The sequence below is a fragment of the Pangasianodon hypophthalmus genome, chromosome 11 (assembly GCF_027358585.1).
Source record: "Pangasianodon hypophthalmus isolate fPanHyp1 chromosome 11, fPanHyp1.pri, whole genome shotgun sequence".
Classification (NCBI taxonomy): Eukaryota; Metazoa; Chordata; class Actinopteri; order Siluriformes; family Pangasiidae; genus Pangasianodon; species Pangasianodon hypophthalmus.
Window position 1 is genome coordinate 4,681,143 of NC_069720.1, and position 15,673 is coordinate 4,696,815.

Below are 15,673 nucleotides of genomic sequence, written 5' to 3' on the forward strand. Positions count from 1 at the left end.
GTATACAACTACCAGCAGAACAAAGCCTCCAGAGGGAACCACTGTTACCAAAATAAGAAAACGGATAGCAAAAAGAGCCAGTACCACTCTAGTTGAAAGGTTAATTCATGGTAAAGAGCTCTAGGATATGAATAAACCTTTCATGAGTACTACAGGTATATTTGGTGTCTCTCAAAACCTGCAATAAGTTAGGAGAGGAAAATGAGATACATTTGTCACAAGCATCTCTATATTCCCATGAGAACAAGCAGCTCAAATAACAAGCCATATTTTCTTTCTATCTGTAATCCCAGAGCTCTTTGTGCAAGCATTCCTATTACCAAATACATTCTGAGAAGATCAAGGAAAAGGGTTGTATCAAGACAAACAAAACAGGAAAACTATAAATTGTGTGTGTGTTACCGGGTGGTATCTTGTGGAGTCTGAGGTGCTTCATCAGCAGCAGAGACAATGTTGGTCAAAGTGACATCATCAATTCGGCTGTTCCTCTCTTTGCGGCTGATAGTGCGGTTGGCCTCTGGAGACCATTCCTGATAAAGTGTGTGCAAAACACAAAAAGAATACTGTGATTATCTCAGCCCCCACACATGTATAATTCCACAACTGTAAATAACAGCCACAGAAGGTGTCAGTCCATTTAATTAATGCAAAAGGGTGAAAGTAGAATCAATTCTAACATGACACATGGCAAACATTGTCTCTGACTTCCTGGGATGGCACATGCTAGGCCACTCTGGAGCTGCACAAAGAGCTTCAGTGTTCAGGGACAGAAATGAGGATGCCGTGAGGATGAAGTGAGAGTCTGTTTTACCTGTAGGTTGACCTGTGCTTGCTGTCTGTTCAAGAAGGCCCAATGGCTTGGTTAAGCATTAGCCAAAGGATAATATTTAGGTCTAATATTTAGTTGTACAAAAATATAACTTAAACTGTGGTGTTGATGGTGGGGTAAATATATCCTCAGGGATATATTTCAAGGGGGAGGAGAGAAGGATCCCGCATTCCACAAGCTATCCGTGGGCCATGGAAACAACAGAGCATTCACCATCAGCCCATTAGGATTCACTAAGCCCAGAGCTCATGGTTAGGATGGCTCAATGAATGACAACTTACAGATATGCATATTTTTCCAGATATACATACAGATGCACTATTTGAGCTTCTACTGGAAATATCATATCTCTTGGCTAAGCAGTTAGAATGCGGGTTCTTTAGTTTGTAGCTGAAAAACTAGTGTGCTGGCATTTATAGTTGATAAACACTATAAAACAATTGGCCTTTATGAGCGGAAACTCTAAAGTTGGTTCATTATTGTGACTCCAACTGGTGCCAGTTGCCACTCTATCTCACTAGTATACCTAAAATTGTGGGAAGAGGTCACTCTTGTACATCAGACTGGGGACATTTCAAAACAGACATCAAACTGGGGTTATTTCCATACTGTGCTGTAAAACTGTGGCCAGCTCACAGTTCACTATTTATATCAGTATTTAGTTCAATACTGTATGTCAACTTGAGGTAGTTGACTGTTGCACCTCAAACTGGGGCCACTTTTCTGTTGTACCTCAAATTGGCCCAGTTCACTGTTTTACCTCACACTGGGGCAAGTTTAAAACTGCACCTCGAATTGGAGCCAGTTCACTGTTGTCAGATTGGGGCCAGTTTAAAACTATACCTCAGTCTGGGGCAAGTTGACCAATGTACCTCTAACTGGGTCCAGATTAATACTGTATTTCAAACTGTGGTTAGTTTAATACAACCTGGGGCCAGTTCAATACTTTACCTCAAACTGGGGCCAGTTCATGCTCATTCCAGGTCCATGTGTGTTCCTCCACCACCGCAGGTCCTCCGTGTCACTGGCTGTATTAATGGTCTGGCCCAGGTCTCGGTACAGGGCCTTAAACCTTAGTGAAGCATTTCCACAGTATTTTTTTAAATCAAAACAATCAGTTACAACAATGAACAGAGAATATCTTTACTAGCTTTCTTCACATTCTTCATTCCTAGGAAATTATTAATGAGGGCATATGCATACATGGTGCCTGAGAAGGCATGTAAATTTTGTGGAATGAAGCCAACACACCTTAACCAAACACCCTGGAACAGAGTGGAGATTCCTGCACACAAATTACACAGGACTAACATCTTGGGAGCAGCCAGATAATTATAGGGGGAACATTAGGAAAAACTATGCCATTGTTTTAAAAAGCAACAGCAGGATATGTGGACGTTTTTGTCTCTGACAACCTTCAGGAACAATCCAATACAAGACAAGCAAATAACAGCTAAAAGCAAGCCCAGTTTTAAATGTTAGCCTTGCCTCAACCTTTGTTCTAAAAGACTCTGGTTAATGGACAACACCATGTTGAACATTCTTGCTAGGGTAAACAATGATAACGAAGTTCATAGTCAAAGAAAACTGGGACTAATAGTTAACATTTTGATGTATTTGCAAATACATGACTGAACTGTTAAACAGCCTTGAGGGTTCTAAAGCCTTACTACACAAGTCTGCATTGCAAAAGGCAGATATGATTTTTTATGGATCTTAGGGCAGGGATATTCTATCCTTCTAGGTAATGTGGTTAAATATTGACACAAATCTCCAAAATCCTAAATCAACTAAACTTTAACCATTAATGACTTTTAACTTTCAGCAAGACTGCACACACTTACCCTTCACTGGTGGAGAGGTCCAGATGCTGATGGATATCCAACATCACCTCCTTAAAGAAGCACAGCCGCTTCTTCTCAGCATCTTGGGTTATCTCGAACATCTGCTCCATGTCTTCCATGTACCGTGGGTTACAGCGGTTCAGCTCATCCAGAGCTTTCTCATAGCGCTCCTTTGCCTGAGGCATGACACACAAAGCAGCCTTTAATAAAAATTTTAAAAAATGCTTCCCATCTCAGGACCATGTGACAAAAAAGCATAGCTTATGCTCACCTTTAAGTAGAATTGCAATAAAGCAAAGTAAACAAAGATTTATCTTATAACATGGCAGAGTGATGACATGAATAGAAAAATTAGTTTGTAGACATTCTGTTCTGTGAAGTTAGGCCCATCAACATTTCCATAACAGGCCCAAAGTTTTGGCTGCTGCACAAAAAACAAAGCAGGAAACCTGCCTAGAGCTCATATCTCTCATGAGGTCCCATCCATGAGAAAGATGTACACAAAAGTTCATAAGTTTGTGAAAAACCAGATGTTTATAATTTTGCTTTTGAGAAAAAAAATCCTGTTTCTGAAGTTCTGAATAAATTAGTTCTCTTTTAGCTAAAGGTATGCATGTTAATATATGCTTTCAGCAATGCACTAATGCGATGAGAAAAAACATGTTTTTTTTTTTTCCCCCAATAGTTGGCACTAAATTTGTGAGAACTTATTACTCTGCCAGCGGCTAGTGTAGGTGGCATGTTGTTTTTTGTCAAGATTTAATTTTCTTTCACTTTTAATATCTGGATTCCACTCAGCTTGGGTCTATAGTTATTGTGAGAAAGTGTTTCTTGCTGCATTTCATTCTAACACCTGAACAAACTCTCACTAAGTACTGAGACCTGTGATCTGTGTTAATGAAGGGATAAACTGAAATTCACGAATGTGTTTTAGAACCTCTGCATAAGAGAGCATTAATGTTGTCACGTCTCTTTACAGGTGTGTCATTGCCTCCAGGAATTATGTTGGTTTGAGTTCTGGCTTGATTTGTTTGTGTGCTGAGAGATGGCAGCATCATGGGGCAGTTCCATTTGTGGCCTAAAATGAGCTCACTTAATTCCATCAGCTATTTTTAATGAGGGTAAGCAATAATGTAGCTTTCAAACAACTCCTCAGTTCCCCCAAAAATGGACTATAATTTACTTTCCTCTAAGTCCAACTATGTTACTTAAGGTAAATAGTTCAAATATAATTTACTTTCAAAACATACTTTTACTCTCTGAGTGGCTGGATGTATCTATCTTAACCTATAAAAACAATTATTTGATTGAAATAATTGATTGTAAGAGCCAGGAATTCAAGTGAAGCATTCCATATATAAAAAGGCGTGTGAGAAGTCTCAATTCCTCTTAAAAAGCTTGTAAAGACATCCTACATCTTGTCTGTTAATCCAAAATGAAAAGCACAGACACATTAATACGGGACATGTGTCCATAAGCATATAGTGCAATTACTGACAAAACAGATCCAAAATAGCACTTGCTCCATCACTAAACAGGCCAGTCTTGTCTTGGCTAAACAGAAACCGGCACTTTGATCTCCACCCATTGTGGTTCCTAAAAACACAGGCACCAATCATTCATCACATCATAAAGATACACCATGACTAACTCCACTGAGCATTCTTTACTTCATCCAATTATAGCATTATCATACTGGAAGCAGCATGAGCAATAAGACTGAATAGTCTAAACGTGTTGATTCATTCATTCAGTAAATGGTCAAGGTCATGGTGGATCCAATGATATCCCAGGAATTCTGGGTACAGACATAGTCTAAACTGCATAACTGATTTCATGAGGTGGCATCAGTGTGATGAGATTTCAAGAGCTTTTGTGATCCCTAGAGGAGCCATAGATAAACATAGCAATTTAGGAGCCAATGTTTCTTGGTTCTGTTACCTTCTCTGCCTCCTGGGTGCATTTCTCCACCCGATCCGTGAACTTGCGCACCTCCTCCGGGGACTTGGTGGAATCAGCCTTGGCGTGCGTTTCGCGCGTCATTGCAGTCCGCTCCTCCTTACGGGCCTGGTGGTAACTCTTTTTAGAGGCCTCTACCTACCAAAATGTAACAGAACACTCATCAGCTCATTTAATCTCTATGTGTTCCTTGCTAAAAAGAGAACTGTTTCTGAGCTGAGATTTAAGGAGATACAACTCACTTCTTTAAGTTTGCGGACCCAGGGTTTTTGGGCCTTTCGGAATCCCTCATCTGCGTCTTTGGTCTCCTTGAAGCCTCCGATCATCTGCTTGTGGTAGGCGTCCTTCTGCCAGATGCGGATCTTCTCACTGTCCTCCATAACCAGCTTTTCCTTCAGCTCCATGTGGATCTCGCTCAGCTTGTCTGCTGCATTCATAAACGCATGCCAAGCCTTCTCCAGGGTGCCATACTGTGGGCCTAGAAAAGGAAACTCTTGTTCTTTTTTTTTTTTTTTTTTTTTTTAAACTGAAACAATGAAAATATAAATGTTTTGCTAAAGCAAAAAAGCCAGCCCCTCAATGATGTCTATGTAAAAAGGTTATCCGATTCTGAATAACAAGTACTGTACATATCAATTCACTGGGAAGATAAAAGAAGGAAAGAGACACCATCATAATTCCACCATGGTGTGATTCATGGTTTGTAATAAAGTGCTTACAGAATATAGTAGTACATCTTATGGCATGCTAAGTTATCTTATTATAAAGAAGTGCACACTCCTCCAGCACAAACCTACATTCGAATCTCTAACCAAAGGTGTCTGGACTGTGGCATTCTCCATTTAAAAAACAAATACAAGTCAGAGAAGCATTCCAGAAGTGGAGCAATATGGGTATGGTCCTAGATGAGAGTTCTAGATATGGTTCACTGCTCCTTTAAAGAGGCCACATGGGCAAAATTAGTGTACTGAGGCCTGCACAGGCAGGTCATCCTGTCTTACTCTCTCTCTCACCTCCACAGGAGTACTGTTATTGTACCGCACATGCTAAACACAGTCATAAATGCCACATTATCATATTTATGAAATTCTTAACATTGTAGAAGAAAGACTTGGCCATGTTGAGCAAGCTAGCATGATGCACCTGCATGCCTGGTAACTTAATCTGGTAATCAACAAGTGAAACATAAAGCTGTCATGTCAACCAACAGAAATCTGTTTGGGCAACAGGTTATTTTGAGAGGGCAGGGAGAGCCCCTGTGGCCTCATACTAAATCCCAAAGTCCTGATCACCTTTCTCCACAACGCCCCTCCATTTTTTGGCCCAGTCATTCAGCTGCTGGGAATAGGCCTTCTCGATCTTGGCACGCTCCTGGAAGCAGCTGATCAAGTCGTTGCAGAGTTTGTGGCCGTCATCAACCCGTTTCACTGTCCTCTTGTAGTTCCCCGGCTGAGAAACAGATACAAGGTAAGACAGTGTAGAATAAGAACAGGTTTATACAGTATTGGGATACTGAGGATTAGGGCTATCCCAAATGTAAATATCACGATATGCATATCGCAAGGGCTCGCGATAACTGAATGATTTTAATACTTCAAAAAGTTATGAAACGTCAGAGATTTAGGGTGATGCAGATAGCAGAGAATGCTTTCTTTTCCTCAAAAGAACATGAAACATGTATGTTGGTTATGTCATTTTCAGTTTATATCTATCTATATATATCTATATATCTATCTATATCTATCTATATATATATATATATATATATATATATATATATATATATATATATATATAGATAGATATATAGATATATATAGATATATATATATGTATGTGATATTATATATATATATATATATATATATATATATATATATATATATATATATATATATGTGTGTGTGTGTGTGTGTGTGTAAAATTTAAATTGAATTTACACACTTACAGCATTATCGTACCACATATCACATTATTTAACAAGTTATCGCATATCGCATTTTTCTTCAATATCGTGCAGCCCTACTTAGGATTCACATTTATAACCATTTATATTAATAACGCATACTAAACCGATCTGAGGTATATTAGCAGTGTTTGTCACCATTAACCAACTTGGTGGTGGATCTTTTTGCACTGAGCCAAGCCAAACAACTTGTGCAGACAGTTGTACTGACAGTAACTAAGCTCCTTATTCCTCATATAAAATGTCCTAGAGCCTTTATTCTGATGGATTCCCAAACAAGGTACAGAATCATTTTTCATTCCCATCCCCACAAGCACTTGGGCAGCAGCCACCTCTGCTATGCAATGGCTTTACAGAGCTGAGCCTCAGTGACGGTTGCTAACTCAGGCAGACTTGTGCAGGCGAGTGCAGACTTGACTGAGTGTTCTTACACAGGAGGTGGAGGAGGGGCAGTGAATGAATTACAGTTATGAGTCTCTCTCTCACAATCCTACCCATCAAACATATATATATATATATATATATATATATATATATATATATATATATATAGTGTGTGTGTGTGTGTGTGTGTGTTATGAAAGGGCTTCTAACCTCCCAAAAGCTGTCATAGCTCCCAACGTCTTGCAGGTCCCCGTTGGAAGACATTTTGGGGTCGCCCTTGCAGCACGGAATGATTGCGGCTTTCTGTCAAACTGGGGACAGAGAAAAAAAAAAAAAGCATGAAACACTTGAACACAGCAGCAAAAAAAAAATGTAACATACCACATGTGTTAAACATGAGGAAGGAAGATGAAGTAGCAAAGATTGAAATAATATTTATTTTCCAACAAAAACTAGTTCAACCAGCCACTGCCTTGGCACGCTGCCCCACACCACATCCAACAGCACAGACCGAAGGTTCAACAGTCTCTACAATTGTGATGTGTTACACCAGAGCTTTCCAATCTTATACGCAAAAGGCTGGTGTGGATGCAGGTTTTTAATCCAACCAAGGGAGGATTAGACACGTCTGCATTATGGCAACATTCCCCCAATCCTACCATCATTCCTGACTCAATACTCCATAGATCAGACACTTTAAGAAACTGACAGTGTAGCAAGATTTGCAATAAAGAAGAAAAGAGAATAGATAATAGAGCAGACTCACCAATAAACAGAACTTTTGTCTTGTCCTAACGTGAACAGAGTTAGAGAGGCTCTACCTCAGCTTGGGCGCAGCAGTGTGGCTAAAGATAACGGTACCCTGTCTACCAGCTTGTCCCCCCTCCACCCAAGCTCCACTACTCAACACTGCAGTCATGCGAACTGTAATACCCGTTCAGATCCCCATATGACACACTTCTATCACTCACGAAGCCAAAGGAAACTCCCGTCTGTGACATCGCTCATGTTCCTGAAATAACCTGTGTTTATTAAAACACCAACTGTTGGCAAGAGTACCTCAGGCTCCATTTGTCAATAAAATAGTTCTGGGTTCTGAGCAAACTGAGGTTTGACTCCGAAAACAAAATAAAGTTAAACCTGATGACCCTTTCCTGTAAATCCTTGTATTTACAGTAGCCCATGGCCAGACCTGGGATCTCTAGCTGTTCCTATTGTTAAAGCCAAGGTCATTCTGGCTTGCTTCCTTAGACAGCCACAGCAAGTAAGAAGAAAGACAAAGATTCATTAAGAGCATATGCTTCCAATCCATGCCAAACACGAACAGTGCTAATGGAGAATTTACACCCTCAAGGGGTTCTGTGACCTAACCAAGAGTCTTTAAAAGAGTCTGCTGTGGAATTGCAAGAAACAGCTCTCTGCCAACCTTGCTTAATACAGATACACTACCAAACTTTTTTCATTTCTTATTCCAAACCAGTCACACACATTCACAAACATGAAAACTAAGAGAGCTGCCTTCCATAAGACATAACTAATTAATGCTTCTGAAAGGTTTTTTTGAAAAGGCATGACCTCCTGCAATGGAAATTACAAGCTGCAGCACAACACCACCACAACTGTTTGTTTTTTTGCACCTCTGAAAATGATATCGGTCCGAGTCCTCGGAGGAGGATAATATTACTGATAATGTGTGATGGAGCAGGAAAAATGCAGGCTGTTTTCTTAAGGAGAAAAGGAGCTCAGATTACTTCCCCTAAACTTCCTGCGCACACGACAGCAGGACGGGGGGGGGTTTCAATGGAAAGGCCACTCCTAATGGAGGCATTTCCCAGAGACATGCTGAAAAAGGAACATGCATGAGAGCCCCACTTGTACCATGCATGATAATTGAAAACTTAAATATCGCAAGGTCGACCTTGCTGCAAACAAGGCTTGGAAATGGTGAACAACAAGAAGGACCTTTGGTTAAAAGAACGGCTGTGAGACTCAGGTTATGAAAGAGTGCCTCCATTTTCAGGGCCTTGGAAAAGATGGTCCCACCTACACGCATGGAGCATCTCTGACAGGCTGTGAATACTGAGGGCAGCAGCTGTGTCATGCTGGACTCCGGAAATAACCAAAGCCCCTGAGATCCAGCAGGACTAGTGAGAGAATACAGCACACACCATTACAAGCTTAATCTCCTTTGGATATTAGCAACTGATTTAAACAGCTGCGTGCAGATGCAAGTGAAGAACCTCAATGAACTCAATGGAAAAACCTTAAAGTATGTGGTGCACTCTGGAATACAAAAGCCAAAAATCTGAGGGCTATGCTAAATAAGTATCAGGAAAATAGAACATGTAACTAGGAAGTGTTGTATAAATTCTTTGAGAGACATTCTGCACAAAAACCCAAGAGACGCAGAGACATAAATCTGTTCTCATGGTAATCCTAGGGAACAACAGATCTGGAAGGTTGCTGATGGGGCCCTTCTAAAAGCAGAGGTTCTAGCAACTGAGAAGGTGACAGGGTTGCACAAAAAATAAATAAATAAATAAATCATACAGTACAGCGAGTCTACAGAAGAAAAATGGAAGAAGCAACGTCGGATAACCTGAGTGAATTTTACATTGATCTAAACACCTAGTGAGAGGGTACAAAATTGGTCCTAAACAAATGTTTAATATTATGTACTGAATGTTAAATTCCCAATTACAGTCCAAACGATGACAAGAATATATGAAATTAATGAATGGAGTGACTGAGTCATGGCGCCGCCTCTCTCAAAACTCATCAGTGAAACATTACACATTGATAAACATTAGAGCATGTTTATCAAGAATGATTTTCACCTACGAGTGGCTTCTGAGTCGTTCTTGGCAGAAAAACAGAAACAACAACTAATTATTTAACCAACCATTAATATTGCTGCTTTCCTTTTAACTTTATGCAGACACGCTGCACTCTTAGGACTCTGGTACAGTTAATGTTTTGTACTAAATAGCAATTATTTTTGCTCGGGATTTACAAGTGCGCAGTAATTCAAAATGCAGACGGGCCGCAATTCACAAACAATCCTTTAGGAAAATGGAGATACCACACTCTCCTAGAGTAATATAGGAATGTAAGATATACGCATTTTATTCCTTAGAAAATTGGTCAAGCAACTGTGAGTGAGAATCCTTAACTCAGTTCTGAGCCAAAAAAATCATGATTCCTATTTCATCAAGAATCGTGCAGCCCTAAGGTGACATGATGGGCATGAACGTGGAAATTCAAGAGGAGTAAAATGAAATCTAAGAAGGGAGCATTGAGACCTATTGTATTTCACACATCACTGCCTTTCAGTCTACCAATTGATCTCACCATGATAAATGTCTAGGGAAAGGTCAGTAATTACTTGGCTGTGCAAGAGCTTCCAAGCAGCTTTCTGACTACATGAAAGCATACACACCTAACACCTTCCAGGCATTTAGACTCTAAATTAAACTGAATGTTAATTATCAAATACCTACTTACAAGCTAGTGTTCACTGTCTAAAACCAGTGTAAAGAAAACAGATACTGAAAGTAGAAGACATTTTGGCAAGATTAGCAATGTAAAATAGTCTGTGTATGTGTAACATGCTAGAAAAGCTTGAATCAACAGCTACATAAAACTGCCACAAAAAAACGTTGTGACACGATAAAAAGAAGGACTTCATCAAAACAGGTGTTTGGCAATTCCAATATTTAGCCTATTCTTAATTGTAAAAATGAGAATAACACTAAAAATATAGAACTGCATTTAGTTCAGAAAACACTAACTTCCCATATACAGTATATTTCCATCAACACAGTGACGTGTTGTACAGATTAAGAATCTACCCATGGTTAGCAATCGTAGCTTACATTCTACATTAGCAAAAGTATAGAATTGTACATTTGAGTAATACAAATAGAGTACACTAATAGTGAAATGCGTTACTTAGCATTTATTAAATTAATTAGCAGTCATTCAGGTTTCTTACAACATTCTAGGCAGATGGTAGGCAGACACTCATCCTACTCCAGCTGCTAACCGATAGCTAGATCAACTATGCTAGCACACGGGTGTGTACTAACATCAGGCCAAATATGTAAGAATGGTCCCAAAGGGTCCCTCGAGGACTAGCGGTTAGGCCTGGACACTCTCATAGCTGCGGCCCGGGTTTGGTTCCCAGCCAGGGAACCGACCCCAGTCACTGGGGTTGCACAAGACAGTGCATTCCTGGTGCCGGTGCCACTCCCAAGCCCGGATAAAATTGGGGAGGGCATCCAACGTAAAAACTGTGCCAAATCAAATCTGCGGACCAATGATCTGCTGTTGCGACCCCTAATGGGAGCAGCTGAAAGAAGAAGAAGAAGAACAACAACAACAAGAATGGCCCCATAATCAACTGTGCCTTCATTGGCGAAATCCAATACATCAGCTTAATCCATCAGCCGGCTAATGTACTGTTTGACTGCTACTTTAAAATGTCGGGTGAAGGTTACACTACTTTTGATTAATGGAACTGTACATTTCTATGCAAATGTCAGGTTTACCCAGGGGAAAAAAGCTAAGAACTCTTAAATATATAAAGGAAACCCTAAGCATGTACTGAATACAACATAACAGTTAATATTGTACATTCTTACTTATTTTTAATTTTGCATTTGTGTTTTTATTAATGATCCTTCAGCAAAAAAGCTATACTTCTGCTGTTCATGCAAGTCTCTTTCATTTTAATGTTTTCTGCAGGTCTCGATATCTGTAATACATACACTAGTATCTTACTTTTGTTGGCCTGCACTGCCCTGAAAAGTCACATGACCAGAAACACACTCACTTACTGGCACTAACCCCGAATTTACACCGGACATGCCGTGTTAGCGACAGTACGCTTCATTTTTGTCAACAAAATGAATAGTTTATATACACAACAGTGTCTTTGCAACATGGGGGATGGGGAAAGCCAAGGCTGGGTCAGCTGTAATTACATAACACAGCTTAATGAAAATGTGACAGACAGCAGGACAGTAAACAAACAGTGTATATTTTTTTTTCTGGTTATCCATAAATGTCAGTGCTGTGCACACATTTCGCTATGTGCCTACAGGTTACGCAATTATAACATTGCTGTTCATTAAGGATTTTACAGTGTATAGAAGGTAGAGGTTTGAAATTGGATTTTGCACTTCAATTTAAGCATGCGAGTAAAAAATATCACATACTGCAGAGTCATATACTGAGTATAAGTGCATCTGATCGAGTCAGTGTGAATTGAAACACTTTTTAAAATGGAAGCATATAAGTTGTGTTGAAAAATGCTTAAAAACACAGCTGGTGGGAATTTGCTTTAAGCTTGTGCAAGCATGAGATCAAATGTCACATTTGTAAAAGGAATTGAAGAACAATAATCAAAAGCACACGTCTTACAGGAAAACTTCACCCTGAAACACACTAAAAATGTTTATATTGAATATTTGTGGTGGGCATAGGGATTCTGGTGCTAATTTGTTGGTTGGTGCTTTATTGATGTTATTCCCGTGAGATGTTAGTGGTCACAGGGGACACTGTTATTGCTAGCACAATTACAATGGTGTTTAAGAGAAGAAAACTTTTTAACAGTGTCAGACATATGGGATAACAGTCAGGGTTTGCTGTTAGCTATTAAAAACAGAGCACTCAGCAACTTTCAGCATAATATATTTGAGAAACCCAAGGTAGAAGTAGTGAAGACATCTATTTCCAAATGTTGGACTCAAAGCAGAATTCTGCAGAAGAGTGTGATGGCATTGAGAGTGGTATTTGAATGAAAATTGAAGTTTTGCAAGCCGATCTGTTTGAGCAGAGTACTGATGAGGAGGTGAGAGAGCTGGACAGACTAAAGGATTAAAGCACCGCTGCATCACTCTCTTTAAGTAGATGGCTAAATCCCGCTAAATCAGCTGGTAGTCAAACGGCACAATGTGGGTAATGTAGGAAACCATTAACCAAATCAACCAAAGAAATCAAAAATAGTCCAATATGTCAATGAAAAAAAGTTTAAACTAAAAAAGTCAACTCAGAATTTAATTACAAAATCAATCTTGGATGCTGATGACAGACATGATAACCCTAAAAAGGAATAATACATTGTTAAATATAGTTAAAATCACGTAACTATATTTATTAGGGATGACATTGAAACATTTCAGCTGAAAGTAATTTAAAAAAAAATGCACTTTTTCAGACGATGTTTTCGGTGGCATCCAGTAATAAATATAGTTAACTGATGTTAACAATATACCTGCCTAATGTTAGCTAAATTGAACATACAATAATGTATATTTCAAGTTAATGAAGTGAAAACAGTCTCCATTTACCCTGACAGTAAGCATGTGTCACAGCATGTTTCAAGCAGGAAAATCGAGAGGAGACAAGACTAATATGAGACAGGGAAAGGGACGGGGCTTCCAGGCTGTCAGTTCATTTCGGAGATGTCACTGAACTGTCATTCATTCCAGATTCATGTGCTCATTATTATTATTATTTTTCAACAGGGTTTGTTAAAATGTGGAGTTCCTATGCAAAAAAATTAAAAGTTTGCAGTTCTGCTTTGATGTCACAAGTTATTATGTTATTATAAAGATTAATATGGAAATCATTCATGGTGGGTTTTTTTCCTAAGAACTGTCCCTGCCTTAATTTGAAATCATCTGATTTCATTGGCCCATACTCATTTCACAATTCATTTAAACTTATAGTCATGGAGTCAACAACGTGACCTTAAAGAGATAGAAAACCCTCCCACAACTTCCACAATCTGCAACACATGTTGTTAGAAGGGGCTCCTGGACACAAACCGGGGGCCACATCCCTGCTGCTGGAGGATGTTTACACTGCATCGGTCATTGACTCTGTTTGGGCCTTCATGCCAAATCAGTATACAAAGCTGTCGGGTTAAATCAGAGGAGCGTTTGTTGGCGTTGTACATCGGCAAAAGGAAAAAAAAAGATCAAGTGTGTGTAGAAAGTGGAAAAGCTGTATATCCTATCTAACTTTTTACAGCATTACTTTCCACACAGAGGTAGAAAAGTGTGTAGTAGGAGCCTGGATGAAACTGGATAGCAAATGGCAGCACATTTGGAACCCATTAGCCTACTTGTCAGATGTGGCTTTGAGTACATGACTTGTGGCATGTGGTACTTGTTTGCATGGCTCTCTCTCACTCCCTCTCTCTCTTTTTCAAATCTTGCCCACACATACACTCACACCCTCAGACACAGACAAATGCACTGATTAAATCCTGAATTAACTTCAGTATACATGAAGCAAACTTTAATCCCAGTGCGAAGACCAACACGGTATATCCGTAACACTCATACACTGAAGTGCTCTTGTTTAGGACACGTCCATGCAGCCTCCAAACAATGAGAACAATGGCTTCCATTTCAGCATAACGAGGCCACGGGGAGGGAGGGGTGAAATATTCACATAAGCCCTGCTGGAAACTTGTAGTCATTAATCTGATTAATGTATACAAGGTGACTGAGTGCTGCAGCGGTTATTGTTTCAAAAGCCTGCCTCCAGTAATGGAACATGGGAACTTTTCAATGAGCAGCTTTCCGTTTGTTTGTTTTTTTTTTTTGTTGCTGTTGTTATTTCGCTCATGGAAAAAAACGAGAATGTATGAACCTACTGGTTAAACTTATCCATTCAATACCTAGCAGAACAATAATTGTAAAATCTGCAGTGAAAATAATCAGTACACAAGCTTGTTTAGGACTAGGGATGCATCCATACCATTTTACCATTCATCAGTATAATAATGAAATGTGGAACCTACTTGGTATTTAATCAATCAGGGACACTGTGGATGTCCACACACACGTTAATGGACTTGTGAGTGAGTTTAAGTAAAGTGCATTAGCTAGCTAAGTTAGTTACCTTGGATCGAGTAGAGTCGCAGTGGAGAAGAGTGGGTTTTTTTCACTATTCAATTCAATTTTATTTGTATAGCACTTTTAACAATGGACACTGTCACAAAGCAGCTTTACAGAAATAAATGGATTCAAAAAATATATTGTAAAAATGTGAATTTATCCCTAATGAGCAAACCAGAGGCAACGGTGGCAAGGAAAAACTCCCTGAGACAACATGAGGAAGAAACCTTGAGAGGAACCAGACTCAAAAGGGAAGCCATCCTCATCAGGGTGCAACGGATAGTGCAATTATAAATAATTTCCTTCTATTATTGTGTACTATATGGACAAATATACCACTACCAAAAAGCATTTCTGTACAGCAATAAATAAAGTAAGTTGTACTGTTTTCATAGTGTCAGAAACCCTCACTGTGAATAACTGATAACAGCTGATTGTCAAGAACAACATACTGGATAAGAGCTGTTATTTTCACTCTCCTGGCATTCTCAAGACTTTTTTTCTCACCTAGACAGCATTTACTGATAGCAAAAAACTCCTTGTGCTGAGTTTTGTGTTTTAGATCTTTAATCAGGTTGCTTCTATTGTTGGAAGTTGCTCCTCTTGATATTTTTAATTTGCAGCCTGCTTTGCTTTGATTGCTATCAGATGTGGATAACGGACCATTTATTATGAGAATGAGGAAATGATATTGCACGATATTGTACCTGATACCAGTGTTGGTATTGATGCATCTCTATTTATGACCACAGCCAGCAACCACAGACAACTGCTGAAG

General features: G+C 39.3%; 1 protein-coding gene across 4 annotated transcripts in view; it reads right to left on the reverse strand.

The window, feature by feature from the left end:
• Positions 1-15,673, reverse strand: part of pacsin3 (protein kinase C and casein kinase substrate in neurons 3) — a 31,734-nt gene that overhangs the window by 5,547 nt on the left and 10,514 nt on the right. For 2 of the 4 annotated variants that reach the window (XM_053238084.1, XM_026930524.3), the window contains exons 1-8: positions 7,749-7,909; positions 7,193-7,293; positions 5,925-6,081; positions 4,875-5,110; positions 4,615-4,770; positions 2,674-2,849; positions 1,781-1,901; positions 403-530 (exon numbers count right to left, since the gene is read on the reverse strand). In XM_053238084.1, coding sequence (XP_053094059.1) covers positions 403-530; positions 1,781-1,901; positions 2,674-2,849; positions 4,615-4,770; positions 4,875-5,110; positions 5,925-6,081; positions 7,193-7,246 — 1,028 coding nt within the window. In that variant the 5' untranslated portion in view covers positions 7,247-7,293; positions 7,749-7,909. Of the gene's footprint in view, positions 1-402; positions 531-1,780; positions 1,902-2,673; positions 2,850-4,614; positions 4,771-4,874; positions 5,111-5,924; positions 6,082-7,192; positions 7,294-7,748; positions 7,910-15,673 lie in introns of those variants that run through there. The other 2 variants (XM_026930523.3, XM_026930522.3) reach the window with 1 other exon arrangement.